The following is a 17,177-nucleotide window of genomic DNA, read 5'->3' as shown; positions in this document are numbered from 1 at the left end:
TGGGGCTTCCAGTGACAACTTAGGTGTCACCAGTATTCAGTGACTGGTCACCAAGGAGTGGGTTACTATTTGAGGCAATAAGTATGGGTGTGTGTGTATGTAGAGGTGGGGGGGTGGGGAGAAAGAGAAAGAAAGGAAGAGGAGAAGAGAAAGAAGCAGGGGGCCAAGGACACAATGGATAAGTGGAGTCAGTGGAAGACACAGAGCTGTTCCAACAAGACTTTCTGAAGTTGGGGCAGCCTTATACACGTGGGAGCATGGTGCCCACATGGAGGTTTCCCAGAAGTGTCTTTCGGGAGGAGAAAGAGATAAGGAACAGCCATCACATTAGTTGGTTCTCCTGCCCTGAAATGAAGTCCTGAGAGGCAAACCGATTTGCTCAAGTTGGCAGGTGATTTCTGCTGAGCACTCCCTCTTGGAAGCCTGTCATACACCCGATTTCCACAGGGGACTCTCTAGAGTTGTGTTTCTGAAGAGGAGGGTTCACGTATCAACTACAGAGCATCAACTACAGGAATATTAAAAGTCCTTCAAAGTTAATGCAAATCTCTATATGTGAAGGGAGGTGTGGCAAAAATTACAGAGCACTTTCTAGAACCAGGTTCTACTTACCTGCTGGAATCAGAGAATAAGAAACAAAGTTGTTTCTTGAAGAAGAGGTTTGGGGTCCTGTGTGAATGCAGGAAGATGACTGAGTGGCTTCTACCCTATTCCTCTTGTGTGTCACGTAGACGAGCCAGCTCAAATCTCTGGGTATTTTTGCACAAATCCCTCCACTACCCCCCTAAAACGTATTCAACTGTGCATCAGAATTCCCCACTAAATTACTTTTTGGCCTCTACTTTCAACTTTCCCCCCATGTCTTATGCCCTCACTCTAAAAAATAATAATAATACACATATTAGACTTCTTTTAAAAATGAATCAGTGTTTATAACTCCAGCAGATTGTAAAATGCACATGTTCAGTTATCATTTTAACTTAGTAGCTGCCAAACTGATAAGGAGTACAGAAAAGTCAGGCTTTTTCTTTTTTCTTTGAAGTCAGGGTAGGAAGTTGGCTCGTCAAAGCTTTTAGTGTGGAATCAAGTACTGGTAGTCAGCACACATGTACCTACACCACGCTAGCTAGCCCCAGGAGAGGACACAGGCCAACGTGGGCAGGTTTTAGAAAGGACCCCAATTTCACCATGCACCTTCTCCTCCCACTGTTTTGAAATCAGAATCACTATACTGTACAATGGGAGAAAGGCCGGGGGCCGAGGGGTGATGTGGCTTGAGTTCTCAGACTGTGGACCCTCTGGGGGTGCATTCAAGTTCCACGATGGAGTTGCCTCCAGCGCAAAAGGCCATTACCCAAATGCACTAGTGGTGTTAAAGAAATAGATTGTTAGGGGTTAGTTCTTTAAAGTATACTTTTCGGCATTTGCAGAATTTCTAGACGGTGCAGAAGAAAAAGTCTTAGCCCCTTGAGAGTGTCTTAAGTTATAGAAGAAGCAGCCAAGCTTTGCGTTGGACCTGCTGTCACTTGCCCCTTTTCTGTCTTTGTGCTGCCACCTAGAGAGAAAAGGAAAACATATGTTGTATTCTGGTGAGCGGAAGCAGTCACCTCAAACCCCAAGCACTATCTGCACCTTCTAGAACAAAAAAGCAAGGTGGGCTGTTTTAGTTCTGAGAAAGGGCAGCCTTACACTTTTGCTTCTGAGGGAAGACCTCAGATAAGGGGCGGGGTTCCTGCTGTGGCCAGCCTCCCTCCCTGAGCTCATCCTGGGGCTAATATTGGTCTCCTGGAGGAGCGTGGGTGCGAAGGAAGCATATTTTCTTTCCACTGTTCAGAGGGAGTGAAATACAAAATCTTAAGGTCACCCAAATTTATGGAATGCACACCATCATTTTAGAAGAACACCCAAAATATAAAAACACATGAAAACAGGGTTCTAAGACAAAAATTCTTAAACCCTCTTTCTACTCGTTTCCTTTTCCTTTTCTTTTGAAAGGCAGATCTATTTTTTTTTTTTTTCAAAAAGTAGGAGGCCAACGTATAAAAAATAGATAAACGTAGACCAGCTGGAGGCAGTAGTGGTCCCTAATATCTCTCTGAAGAATGCCTCTGAATACGTTTAATGGCAACATGCTGGTTTCTGACTGCGTACAAGGTCAAACATAATTTATTCTGCAGCTATTATGTCTTCAAAAAAAATTTTTTTTAAGTTGATGGAAATCAGATTTCTATGCCATAATGTGGACAGGTTGAGGTTAGACCTTCCCTAACCACCTGCCTCCGAAGGACTCTGTCACCCTCTGCTCAGCCTCTTCCATAGCCCTGGCACCATGTGTGACATGCCCCCTCCCGCCTGCTCCTAGAGCAGAAACTTCTTGAAGGCAGGTGTTTTGTGGGCCATGTTGACAGCTGCATTTCTAGTGCCTAGAACATTTGGCATGTAGCAGGTGCTCAGTATAAGTTCTTAAGAGGAATACATGAATCTGAGCTTGTCCCTTGGCTTTTTTTCTTTTGAAAGAATGAAACAGGGTGCCTGGGTGGCTCAGTCGTTAAGCGTCTGCCTTCAGCTAAGGTCATGATCCCAGGGTCCTGGGATTGAGCCCCGCATCGGGCTCCCTGCTCGGCAGGAAGCCTGCTTCTCCCTCTCCCACTCCCCCTGCTTGTGTTCCCTCTCTCTCTCTGTCAAATAAATAAATAAAATATATATTTTTTAAAGAATCACATGACTAACTTTAATTATATACATATTCTGATTAAAACACATGTGTAAGGTAACAATTCTTTGAACATCTATGAAGTCAATTCCTCTATAAATCATATTTGGTGATCCCTCCCTCTCAAATAGGCTTGATTCATGTGAGACCATCAAAGTAACGTTTATTAACAAAAGTACAGTAAATGCTAAAAAGCTGGCAGCTGAATTAAAAGTCTGGCATGGAAATACACCAGATGAGTAGAAGCTTTAGTCAAATTCTGGCCCACCACTGCCGAGGATAAAATGACCAGCAGAATTCATTTGGAATAGAGCAAGACGATGAAGCACAGTAAATCTGATTTTTCCTTCCTTAAAATAAAATTCACAATTAAAACAGACTCATGATGGGAAAACGGTCATAAAGCTACACACACAATGGTATGAATAAGAAGCTGAGGTCAGTCAGCAGAAAGGAAAGAGGCCCAGGCTTGAGGATAGAAGGGCAGCGGTGGACTCTGCTATTTTCGGTCTGCGGCACCTACTTTTCACCAGAGTGGACCAGGGGCACACCCCCTTTCCGGGCTACCTCAGGGGGTAGCTGTGAAGATCAGTGTAGCTACTGACAAGTGGTTGCTGCAGAACCTGTAAAGGACTATTAAACATAAGGTAGGAAACCTCTTTGTCAGTCTAATGACCCTGAGGAGTGTATAAATCCCAGCCTATGAAAGGTGTATAAATCCTGTCATGTCTTCCCATTATTCAGACGAGTCAAACCCTGTGGACATCTTCCAAAGACACTAAGAAAATACCAGTGCCCTTCCCATCCTGGCCTGGGAGCTCTCTGTCTTCCATGAAGAGGTCCGACTGCTCAGTGCAGCTAACTCTGGAGCTCTCCAAAGCTTGGGTTAGTCTGGAGAGAGGGCTATTTGGGAGGACATATGTGATACAAGGTGTCTAGTCAAGTTACATCACCTTTAATAGCAGAGAAAGTCAGTCCTAACCATGTGTGGAGACTATCCTTCAAATCTAGTGTTGGCATGACTTCCAACATGTAACGGAAGGTGTAACGGAAGTCAGTTCCTCTGGGGAGAGGGAGTTTGGTGTAGAAAGTCTGGGAGTCTGAGGTCCTGAGTTGACCTTCTGGCTCAGCTCTTTATTAGCTGTGTGACCTTGGGCTTTTTCAACTGTAAAATGGGGAAATAACACCAATGGTGCCATACTGTTTCTAGAAGGATTAATCACATAAATTCATGTGAAAAGTGCTTAAAACCTGCAAAGCACTTGGTCAGCTTTTGTTATTACTTCCCAATAACTGCTCTTCACATTTCTTTTTACTGCAAGGTAATGTAATCTATGGAAAATGAAGAAAAGAGACAAATATATGCCAGGAACATCTCAAGAGCCAGAATGAGCATGTTGGAGGATTTCCTTCCAGACTTTCTCCTAGGGAAAGAGATAAGATAAGCCAACTAAAGAATTGAGAGGACTGCCTGATGCATGGTAAGCACTGGATGGATACTAACTCTACAGCATTTCCTGATGGGTATAAAGGAGATAAGGCTCCCCATGCAGCAGCAAATGCAGGGAAGGACATAAAAGGACTCAATGATCTAGTCTCATTTCACAGGAAAGACAGGACTGTGGGCCAGCAAAGCTAGTGATTTGTTCCTGGGCCCAGAGAGTTAAGGCAGGACCAGGACTACAACCAGGGACAGTAATAATCCAGCTACTTTAAATTAATTGGTCTTTTTAGTCCAATTACTTTTACTTTTTAAAAGTAACCTTCTTAGTTTAGTTTGAAACATGGTTGGTCATTTATCTGTTTACTGATATTGTCATAAATTTGCATGTAACAAAAGCAACACTGTACATTTGGTTAAGTAAATGGATACTTTTTAGTTTCTCACTTCCAAATTGCCTTTGTGTCTTGCTAAGTCTCCTAGTAAGAGAAATATGATCCTGGGAATGGGCTGTAGCACACTACAAACACCCAAACTAACAAAACACAATTCCACTTGACATCCACATTAAACCTGATGGAGGAGAATCTCTTTGGGAGTGCAGAACCAGAGAAGTACAAACCTTGAAAGATGAGAGAGCCTGAGAGCCAGAGTACAGGGAAAATTTAAATTGAAGATAAACCAGACATAAAAAAGAAAAGAATGTTGGCAATCCAAGATCCGTTTCAGAAATATGTATGGTTTGACGAAAACGATGGAGGCTCTTGTGTGTGTACATAAGTGTTTTTATAGTTTGCAGAAATTTTTTGAAGCTTACCCCAAATCAGCACATTCATCAAAAAGATAACAATGTAAGTAAAGAGAAGTGAAGGGCCGAGGGATTTAAGCAAGCCCTTTGGGTCCCTATCCTGACTGCTAGGGCACCCAGCCCTGCAACTCTGGCTGTTGTGGGGAATAAAGGACTTATACGTAGAGCAAAGCGCTCAGAACAGTACTATGTAAATGTTATACAGTGTGTGTTGTTAATCAGAATCACTATTAGTATTATGAAATGATCACATGAGAAACAGGATATTAGCATCGTTTCAAAAACTGAGGGGCATTTTTACAAAATAACTGACCAGTATTCTCAAAAGTTTGAAAGACAAAGGAAGACTGAGAGGCTCAAACATTAAAAAAACAGAAGAGATATGACAACTAAATACAATGTGTAATGATGGACTGGATTCTGGAATAGAAAAACAACATTAATGTAAAAACAGGTGAAACCCAAATAAGGTGGTAGATTGGTTAATAGTGTTGCATTGTTGTAAATTTCCTGGGCTTGGTAATTATACTTTGGTTACGTCAGGTGTTAACATTAGAGAAAGCTGGGTGAAAAGTATAAGTAAACTCTACTGTTTTTGCAACTTTTCTGTATGTCTAAAATTATTTCAAGATAAAAAATAAAGAAAAAAGAAAGAAAGAGAAAGAGACCCAGAAGTGACAGAGATGATGCAACCAGTAGACAGGGACAGTAATGAAGTATTTAAAGAAAACACAATGAGAGAAATGGAAAGACAAAAAAAAGAACCAAATAGAGCATCTAGAACTGAAAATTCCCATATTTGAAATAAAAATTCACTAGCTGAGCTTAATGGAAGATGAAACACTACAAGACAAAGTAAACTTGAAAATATAACAAGAAAACTGTCTAACATGAACATAAAACAAAACCAAACCTAGAAACTCAGTTAAAGGACGGGTGGGCTATTATCAAGTGGTCTAACATACATGTAAATGAAGTCCTAGAAGCTGAGGGGGTGAGCAGAAAAAAGCAGAAAAATATTTAAAGAAACACTGGCCAGAAATTTTCCAAATTTGATGAAAATTACAAACTCAAAGATTCAAGAAGCTCAATAGACCCACAAACAAGTTAACACAAAGAAAACCACATCAACACATCATAATCAACTTGCTGAAAACTAATAATAAAGAAAAAAATCTTAAAAGAAGCCAGGGAGGAGAGGGGACACCATTTAATATAAAGTAGAAGAAATAAAAAAATTATCACAGATGTCTCATCAGAAATAACACGAGCCACAAGACAATGATTCTCTGACAGGATCAAAGAAGTTAAAAAATTTTTAGCTGGATTAACCAAGAAAATAAAAAAGATACACATGATCAATCAGGTATGAAAAAAGAAAACAACTACAGATCCACAGATATAAAAAAGATAATAAAAATATGAGAAACAAGTTATGCCAATAGATTTGACAACACAGACGAAACAAACACATTTCTTAAAAGACATAAATTACTAAAACTGGCACACACACATGCAAAAGAAAATTAGAATAGCTCTATATCTATTATAGAAATTGAATCAGTAATTAAAAACTTTCCTAGAAAGAAAATTCCAGGCCCAAATGGCATTTGTTGAATTCTGTCCAATATAAAAGGAAGAAACAATTACTAATTTCATATAAACTCTTCCAGAAAATAGGTGATGAGAAGATATTTCTCAATTCATTTTCTGAGGTCAGTTTTGCTCTGATACCAAAACAGACAGAATTATTACAAGTAAGGAAAACCACAGACCAACATCCTTCATGAACAGAGATAACAAAAATCCTTAACAAAATATTAAGAAGTAAAACACAATACTGTATATGAAAAGAATAATACACTATAGACCAAGTAGGGTTTATCCCAGGAATGTAATGTTATTTTAACTTTCAAAAATCAACCACTATACTTCAGATATTAAAAGATAATCCATTATTAAAGGAAAATGACATGATCATCTCAATAAATGAGGAAAAAATATGTGACAAAATTCATATCCATTTCTGACAAAACTCGGTGAACTGGGATTAGGAGAGAAATCTACAAAAACTACACACATTGATCGATAGAAGGATTGAGCACATCTTGTGCCTAGATTTTAATTTCTAAATATCACTCTCCATGAACAGGAACTCTGGCTTTTTAGGAGAAAGGCTGATTCACAGCCTGGGCAGAAAGAGTACAAGAGCCTGGAATACCCTGTCACAGAAGAAGAAACCCACTGGACAAAATACAAAATACAAAATCTACAAGTCCATACTGATATAAGTTCATAAATGAATAAATAAGTAGAGACAGGAAAGCTATTCCTCCTAAAAAAAATGCCAGCTAAATATAAAAGAATATAGAAGAAATGAAGGAGTTAGAAAAATCATCAGTCGATTCTAAACCTTGTGGGTGAATTTTTGATGAGGAATAGTATACCTAAAAGTCCCAGAGTATTTCCCGCAAATTGCCTATTAATTACAAAGAAAAAAGTAGTAACTCTGCAGTGGATAAACCTGTATCAAAGGTTACCACCACCTTAATCAAAGTGAACATCACTGGTAGTGGGTCACACTATTACTGAGATGGTGCACTGAGAAAGACACATTGTTACGTCTGTGGGCGCCCATAGGTATTGCTCGAATCTAATCAAGAGGAAACATTAGGCAAACTCAAAGTGCGGAACATTTACCGAGTAACTGGCCTGTACTCTTAAGTAATGTCAAGGTCAAGTAAGACAAAGACCAGGTGAGAAATTCTTCCAGATTGAAGACTGTAACAATAACAAAAAAGAAGTCTCAGTGCTAGACAGTTTTACCGTTTTCTTTAATATGGTCCAATAATAGAATATTCCAATGCAAAATTATTCCTTCCAGTACATTGGTCAAGATGGGAAGGTAGCATAATTCTAACACTGAAACCTAATAGCAATATTGCTTTTGAATACAGATGCGAAAATTCTAAGTAAAAGCCCAGAAAAACTAATTAACAACTAGATTTCACATGGCTAACCCAGAAGCATACACTGTGGTATGTATTCTTTATATAATGTCAGGTAAGGGTTATTGTAGGAACTCAAATACAGTTCAACAGTGATAAAGACTCCCTCGTCATCTCAAGAGGTGTCAGAAACATATTTGATACCAACCAACACCAATTACTAATTAAAACTTTAAGGAAACTAAGTATGAAAGGAAATACCAAAAATAGATATTCTTTATCATATTAACAACAGCTAGTGTCAGAATTAATGGTAACATACATTAATCAAATCACAAATCAGACCGATTGACTACTATTAATACTCTTCAACACTGTTCCAGGTATTCTCACCATGTTATAAAAGATATATCTCACCCAGGATATAAAAGATACAAAAGAGGTATAACTATTAGAATTGAACACATTTTTTGAAGATTGTTATAATTTATGCATCAAACCCCAATATGAATATAATAAAAAATTAAATTAATAGTTCGGTAAATTGGTTATTTAAAAGGTAAATATATAAAAATGTAAAATTTTACCACAAAATAGCCAGTTAGAAGATCTAAAAAATAGATTTCATTAATAGCAACAAAAATACCTAGAAATATGCCTAAAAAGAAGTACCTATATGAAGATGAAGAAGCAAATGTTAGTGAAAGGTATGGTTAGGATTTTAGCAAATATAGAGAAATACTATATTCCTGAATAACAAAAAGGAATTTTATAAACATGGCTGTTTTTCCCCCGAATAATTTATGTGTCTAACAAAAGCTCAATAAAAAATCCCCTTGGAACTTACTCTTAGAACCTGACAAAATAATTGTACAGATCTAATGGAAAAATCAACAGGTGAGAAAACAATCAAATTAGGGCTTTATCTCACAGCATATTTAAATACAAATTCTGCAGATGATTTAAGTAATTAAATATAAAACAAAAAATTATTAAAAAATGAGAAGAAAAGAAGTGACTGGTTAACTTTCCTGCAAAGGGAAGCATCTAAGTATAACATCAATGTAAAGGAAAAGTTTATATATAGATATATATGTCTCTCTCTATATAGTGGTATGTTACCATTTATATATATATATGTGTGTGTACATATATATATGTCTACATAAAAACCAAAAACATCTGCATGACAAAAAAATCATATACAAAATTAAAGACAATTTACAGACCAAGAAAAAGTTTACAATGGACAAAAATTAATGTCTTTAAGTCACAGAGTATCTTTAGAGTCCATAAGAAAAATACTGACACTCCCACAATTTAACAGAGGACATACACAGATAATGCTCTATAAGATGATGAATGGTTAAATAAATGTGAAAAAAATGTTCAATATTATTAATCAGGGAAATGTGAATTAAAACCACAATAAAATGCTTTTTTCCCCCACTTATTTGCAAAGCTCACATTCAAAGCTCACAAGGTGGCAGTGAATAAGAGAAGAACTGAGACCACTCTTTGTTCCAGTGTAAGATTCTGTATACTTTCTGTGAAAGATCTTCCCACAAATATGTATTTGGAAAATTCAGTTATAAACTGGGAAGCCCACATCTAAAATCCATTCTAAGGGAGCAATAAAAGATATGAGCAAACATTTACTTGTAATCTGATTCTTCAAACAGTGAACATTTGTAAGCCATCTAAATGTCCACAATAGGGTCATGGTCATTAAATAATCACATATCCAAAGAATTAAAAATGACCATCATTAAAAAAGCATATTTATGAAGCCTACTTTAGTAGCCTGGGAAAAGACTCACAAAATGATGTTGCCAAGAAAGAAGATGATACAATTACTATTATAATTCCTTAAAAAAATTATTATTATAAGAACATGTGCCATAGGATCTCCGGGTAATGTCAAGTTGGAGATTACAATTTTAATTTAATACCTTTCTCTATTTTCTACAACAAACACAGATTCATAGAACAGAAAATATTCAACAAAAGATTTACCAAAAGCTCAAGGCTTTTAAAAAGTAGTGGTTTCTCTGATCGCTGTAATCGGATTTCTGTCCGTACGCTGGAAACCATGTTGCTGTTGCTACCATGTGGCAGAATGGCATAGAAGAATAGGCATACACTCAAATACTGTCACATGTCAGTTTATTGAGGAAACTGGGATGCTAGCTAGAGGTTAACTCTATTCACTTGATTACTTTTCATGATGCCAAACAAGAGTCTGAAGGCCACAGGCCATGAAAGTTACACAATGACTTTCCTACATTTTGTTCAGAAACACAAAAATCAAATACCAAGAAATGTTCGACTCTGCAAATTGCCCTCCTTTTTTTTTTTTTGGTAACTAAGGGTCAGGAAGCACGGTGGTGTGGGGGAAGGACAAAAATGGAACATGTAACAGGCAAATATTCTTGCTAGATTTCATTTTCAAAGTTTCAGATCTTTCCCAATTTTTTTTTTATTTTTTGTAGCAAAAAAGGAATCAATACTTTTCATTCCACTCTTGTCAACTTTAGCCAAAGCCTTCTGAGCTGCAGTCATTTTGCTATTTTTCTGTTAAGGAAAATAAGAGAAAAACTGTTACAAATGTAACCTTTATAAATCATACATGCAAATCAAACAAGACCATGCTTGTCTCAAAGTTCATGAAGAGAAGTATTTGCTGTTAACATGCTTCATAAGGGAGTGATTATTATTATTATTATTATTTTAATTCTGATTTCCATTCAGAATTCGGATCTAAGACACAAAATCTGGTAAAAGAGGCAGGAGAAAAAATCGCTGCCTTCTAAGGAGTGGAATGTTACAACCAACGGTTTACTTTGGGGGAGTAATTCTGGAGGGTGTATTAAGTACAATAACACCAATAAAGGAGCTGACTCAGGCAGTGATTGTCAGAGGAGGAATTCCAGCCTAGTATTACTGCGTGATGAATAATTCACCACAATGGACTGTTGCATTTTATTCATAGGCTCTACGGGAAACCAAGGACAACACCATTATATTAAAAAAATAACTTGTATCCAGCAGGATAACTGCCCCGGTTTTCCTCCAACAAAGAAATCCTTTTCAAAAAGCTGACTTCAAGTAACTCTGCCTTTGAAATTCCTCTCTCTTCCTGGTCACTGTTTTCTCTGTTTGTTTGTTTTGCTTTGGTTTGGTTTTGTGCCATGTCCTGGAACTATCACTACTAGAAGGTAAATAGCAGCTGATTCTACTTCAGCACATCTCAACTTCTCCAGCAGAAGCAAACATGATGGGACTCAGCAAAGGAAAAAAAAATGACGTCTCCCTGAGACTGTGAGACAGTCACTGCCAAAGAATCTTTTAAGGGCACAGTATATGATCCCGGAAATCTTGCTTCTCACATTCTGTCACTTACATTTTAGGAGGCTTGTTTTTTGACTGGATGGTGAAAAGTGACAGTCTCTTTGAAACAAGTTATCCCCTGTATTTAACTGACATCCTGGTCCAACCCCTTATTTCCCTGGGGCTGTGCCCAAGTAGATACAACAAAAAGCGGCAGTTACAAGGGTGGGGCAGAATTAGTTCTCCCAGAGAAACTCAAAAACATCCCTGCTTACAGAAGCCATAGAGATAACTAGCCATCTTGCCAAATCTCAACTGGGATTTATCCCCTGACGTCACATGCCCAGATAAATTGCATATAGATCAAAGAATAAAATTTATAAAAAACATTAAATGCTAAGGGGGGGTAAATGTTAAAATCTAAGAGGAAGTGAGTTTATCTTGGGATGGGCAAGCATAAAAATAATGAGAAAGTCACAAGGAAAACCAATTCCTACATTTAATCCTCAGAAAAACTTAAAACTGTTTAAAAAATCGAATGAAAAGGCTAAACACAAATTAGAAAATTATTTGCACCCTATATGTCGTGAAGTGTTAATAATTCCTAATCTAGAATAAGCTCTTAAAAATCAACAAGAAAAACACTACTATCCCAATACAAAAAACAGGCAAGGGGCATGAACTGACAATTTCCAAAAATGCAAATGGGCAATAAGCATTTGGAAAAACAACTAACCTTTCTCACCAAAGAAATGTACTGTAATTAGACAGTCAAAAATTTTCAAGAATAAAAATAATATTCAGTGTTGTCAAGAAAGCAAGATGAGCAATCTTGCAGCAATAATGGTTGGGAATTCAAATTTCTACATTTTTGGAAAGCATTTTATATATATATGTGTGTGTGTATATATACACACACACACACATAATCAATCATATATATGATTATATCTGATGTATATCATATATATGATAAAATCATATATTATTATGTATGATACAGTATATATGATAAAATCACAATCATACACACACACACACACATATATATTCTCTCAATATTCATGGAAAGAGCTCATGTTTTCTAAGCCCTTACTCTTAGTTCTAAATTGTGTCTAATGAAATAATCAGAGACACAGACTATAAATGTTTATCACTTCATTAAAACAAAGAATGAAAAAAGCAGAAGTAACCTATGTGTCCAAAAATAGGGGAATGACTAAATAGATTATATTCCATATGGTGAAATAAAATAATACAAATGACTGAATATCATGAAACCATTAATAATTTGTCAAAGAATGCCTAATGACATGAGAACATTTTCACAATATAGTGCTAAATGAAGAGCATAGAACCCCAAACTGTAAATATATTAAAATGCCAATTTTAAAAGCTATGTATGTATTTATAATGTATGTATTATATAAAACTTTGTAAGAAAGGTTATGAAAATATTTGTTGGGGTGATTGCTGAATGGTAGGGTTATTAATAATTATTGTCATCATCATAAATTCTGGGAAGCTTCCAGGCAGTAGAGTTGACAAAAAATGACCTGTGGAGGCTCCCTCCCTCTGTGCCCCCACCCCTGCTCTAAATATAGATGGCAAAGTGTAGGCATGCTCTGGCTAAGTATATTGCCTTGCTTGGTTCATAAAAAGTCTTCCTGGCTTGACATATTCATTGTCATTCACAATTTTGAATTACTGAGTCACAGAAATGCAAGTTAATAATCCTTCATGGTTAAAAATCACCATCAAGCATGAAATCATTCCTGGATGTCCTCATGCAGGATCACCTACTGAATCCAGGAATGTACTACTACAGCTGGACACACATACCTTTTCAGTCTTCCAATCTTTCCTGTTAAACTTAGTGTAATCTTCTTTTGCTTCTACAGGCTCATCAGATAACTTTACTTTCTGCAATGTTAGAGCAGTGAAGTGATGTCAAATGTCACCTCGACACATCAATCCATTTTTAAAAAAACAATGGGGTCAATTTGGACCCGCATCCAAGCCAAATGGAACAGCAGACCCTGCAAAGGGGGCTCACTCTGCATTTTGCCAATTATCTGGGAGAATGAAGCCACATATACCTTCTGGGAAGCAGCCTCGGTGATGGGGGTATATGATAGGGTGAGTCCATGACCCAGCCTGGTGGGCAGTCTAGAGGTACTGATCACATACTTTGTATGTACCAGGACTGGGAGGCATCTGGACGACTGCTGACTTCCAGGACAGTCTAAGGGGGTGAAGGCAGGCACAGAAGTCAAAGACAAGAATTTCCTTTAAGGGGCCAGGTATCCAGCTAGAACCCCCACTTCATTCACCTTCTGGGCTGGGGGTGTAATGTCCATTTAGGAATAAGGCACAACATTATTCTGTTATTACCATTTTTGTATCGCTTCATGTTCTTACCTCCTTTCAATTCAACTATCTCATTTTGTCCACACAAGGACAACCTTGCAAGGCAAGCAGCCAGAAGGAGAAGGAAGCACAGAGAGATTAAACAAATGACTTAAGCCCACTTAGCAGAGGACAAGGCGTGAGAGCTCCATTTCTGTACAAGTGTTCTTTCCATGAGGCCCAATATAACTAAGTCCACCTTTACTTCATGTTTTTACCTTTCACATGAGCATTCTGCACCAATGAACGTGGGAACCTTGTCAAGAGCTAGACTGTGGCTTTAATGTTCACATTATGGAAGGAATTGTGACACATTTACTCTGTAAAAGGCACATAACAGGGCAGGTAAGTCTTGATATTTAACACAGAGAATTGACTGCACGTGACCACAACTTGGATTTTTGCAGATCTTCAAGTTCTTTGTGGAGACACCAGGGTTGAAAGACCCAGTGTGGATCTTCCTCAGGAAATGCAGATTTATTCCCAGCTTCCCTCTTCCTACCCCAGAGTTTGCTAAGCAAAGAGCTGTACAGTTAGTGTTAAAAGATGCCACGGCACATGTATAAAACCCAACGAGGTAAAACAACGTGTCTTGAAATTCTTCGCTGTAAAAAAACAGGGGGGCATCGTGGAAATACATAACATCATGTGGCATCACCTTCTCTTGGTCACCCAGCAATCTCTAGCAAATGAATCTTCAAAAGAAAAAGACTAGCTTATCACGAACGAACTACTACCAGCACAGTATGTATATAAGCAATTTCCTTAAGAATATGTTTCTACTTAAAAATTAAGATCAGTAAAGGGCATTTAGGTGATGCATATTTTTGCTAGAAAAGTATCTTCAACCAGGAGAGTGGAACTCACAGGTAATAACGATTAAGGCTGTAATTGTCTCAAATTGCAAAAAGCTTAAAGTTATAAGATGGTTTGCTCTCCTCTGTGGCAAAATGTCCTACTTTAGGTGTCATTATAAACACTTGGGCATATTCACTTTTTGCAGGTAAGTCAAATGAAAAAATGTTCAAGGCAAGAGCTTAAGATGAAAAGTGCTTCTTCATAAATATGCAGTGGTTAATAAGATGATGGACTTGCTCAGGTGTTTTAATGGCTCCTATCAAACAGGACACCAGTAATTAGTGCTCGTAAAAAATAAAATTGTGGTGGGCCTCTGCACTGAACTTTTTCTAACATTACTCACAGCACATGCTGAATATGTTTGAAAGAATCACAACTGTTACACTTATTTGAATTGTTGTTATTTAAAAGACCAAACAGGGGCGCCTGGGTGGCTCAGTCGGTTAAGGGTCTGACTCTTGATCTCAGCTCAGGTCTCTATCTCAGGGTTGTGTGTTTAAGGCCCGCTTTGGGCTCTGCCTACTTAAAAAAAAAAAAAAAAAGACCAAATCGCTACAGATGTCAGGGGATGTTTCAGAACAAACAGAAAAAGGGCTCAGAAAGATAGTAACAAAGGCTATGACTGAATGGGTACAGTTCTGGAAGGAGAAGAACAAACAGCAGAGTACCACAGGAATTAATGCTAGGACGGGTCTTATTCTTACAGATGATCTGCAAGAAGGAACTCAAGAATATCTCCAATCCACTGACTGCACTCAGTTCTGCCAGCTGACAGCGATAAATTACAACGATGGAAGGGGGCAAGGGTTGGAAGCTGAGCTTCGACACAGGCAAATGTAATAGTGAGAAAATAATGCAAAACACATTAAGGATGACAGGTTTTATACTATCATTACAAACAGATACAAAGATACCTAATGACCACTGGAATGGATTTCCTGAAAACCATCAACCATATTACTGTAAAAGTCAATCAAATCTGGGACACAGACAAGAAGGCTAGCAGAAGATGTTATCCTAAACTTGTTTAAAGTGTGGTACATCATCCAGTGCAGTTTGCACTCCATACACTAGAGCCCCAGCAAGATATAATAGACCAGGAGACCTCGAACAGCAACTAAACAATCCAGGAGATGAGGCTGAGATTTAGGAGAAACAGGATTGTGAGATCCAAACAGAGCTTGGCAAACTGCCCACGGGCCCAGCCCCGCCGGCCGCCTGTTTTTATAAATGAAGTTTTGCTGGAACACAGCCGCCCGCATCCGTTTATGAATCGTCTGTGGCGGTCTCTGAGCTACCACAGCAGAGCTGAGGAGTTGTGACAGAGACCATCTGCCTTGTGAGGACTCAAACAGTCACGAGCTGGCCTTTACAGGATAAGCCTGCCGACCCCTGACCTAAATCATACACGATGACATCACAAACGATTTAAAGTTTGGAAATTAACATAGGCAAACAGAAAACCGGGTTAAAAGTTAACGTAGGAAATGCATTACCCCGGATGGTATCAAAGGCCAAAACCTTCATTCATGAATGATCTCTAAGTTCCTAAGGAAGACAGATATTTGGAAGAAAGAAAGATGCTTCATTTTTGGAAGCAGAAAAGTAAGAGAGGAACACATATGCCCATCGTCTTAGTTCCAGCAAGGCAATCATGCCTCTATTCCCTACAGCTACTGTCAGAGATGAACTACTAGACTGGAAGAAGTATGGGTCTGACCTAGAATGACCTTGGGTCTTACAGCAACTGACCTCTGCCCAGCGCTATTCCTCCTAAGGGAAAAGGATGGCCCTCCTTTGACAGCCTGCTGAAAATGGCCCACAGCTAAGGTTGATGCACTTGAAATTTTCTGTCCTTCTCATAAGTCAAAGTAATGAGTGCTTCTGGAACCACCACCACCTCCAAACAGGACATGATACAAAAAAAGCCCTGAGCATGTTGGCCACCTTGAAGGCAGGGAAAGAGGAAAATTCTTTAACATCCACTTTCCATTCTCAAGGCATCCATTATTCTGTTGGCAAGAGAATGACCTCACTGACGAGCTGTTTTATTTCCCTGCCTCTGAGCAGCGCTCACTTGTCTGAGACCAGGCCTGGACTGAGGGATGCCGCGATTTGCCATCAGGTGTGGTTTATGGCTGGCTTCTCTACTCTCTGTATCTGGGAGACAAAAACAAGCTGCAGCCCACAAAGCCGAGGAGCTGTGGGTGGCAGTTTGAGAACATCTGGAAGAGGAAGGGGTTTTTGCAATACACAAGTTGCGTTGATCATTCCAAGCACAGGAAAAAAAAAAAGTTTGGCTATCCTTGCTCAAAGGGATTCTTTGTGTTGCAAAAATCTGTTCACCTGTTCACCTCTGCGCCAGTAACAATTAGATCTGGCCAAATGAGTTTTAGTTATACGTTGAGTATTCCTGATGATTAATAAAGTTAATTGCAGGGCGCCTGGGTGGCTCAGTTGGTTAGGCGACTGCCTTCGGCTCAGGTCATGATCCTGGAGTCCCTGGATCGAGTCCTGCATCGGGCTCCCTGCTCGGCAGGGAGTCTGCTTCTCCCGCTGACCCTCCCCCCTCTCATGTTCTCTCTATCTCATTCTCTCTCAAATAAATGAATAAAATCTTTAAAAATAAATAAATAAATAAATAAATAAATAAATAAATAAATAAATAAA

The 17,177-nt window shown here is 38.4% G+C and overlaps 1 protein-coding gene across 3 annotated transcripts in view; it reads right to left on the bottom strand.

The window, feature by feature from the left end:
* Positions 1–910: 910 nt before the first annotated feature.
* RNASEH2B (ribonuclease H2 subunit B) overlaps positions 911–17,177 on the bottom strand; it is a 70,028-nt gene continuing 53,761 nt past the window's right edge. For 2 of the 3 annotated variants that reach the window (XM_035003453.1, XM_035003454.1), the window contains 2 exons: positions 13,083–13,163; positions 9,359–10,484 (listed from right to left, as the gene is read on the bottom strand). In XM_035003453.1, the coding sequence (XP_034859344.1) occupies positions 10,359–10,484; positions 13,083–13,163 (207 nt within the window). In that variant the 3' untranslated portion in view covers positions 9,359–10,358. Of the gene's footprint in view, positions 1,556–9,358; positions 10,485–13,082; positions 13,164–17,177 lie in introns of those variants that run through there. The other variant, XM_035003456.1, reaches the window with a different exon arrangement.

Source organism: Mirounga leonina, unplaced genomic scaffold (assembly GCF_011800145.1).
Source record: "Mirounga leonina isolate KUSES-001 unplaced genomic scaffold, KU_Mleo_1.0 Mir_127, whole genome shotgun sequence".
In the NCBI taxonomy this organism is placed as follows: domain Eukaryota; kingdom Metazoa; phylum Chordata; class Mammalia; order Carnivora; family Phocidae; genus Mirounga; species Mirounga leonina.
The sequence above is the reverse complement of the archived record's forward strand: the minus strand, read 5'-3'. Positions and strand labels throughout refer to the sequence as shown.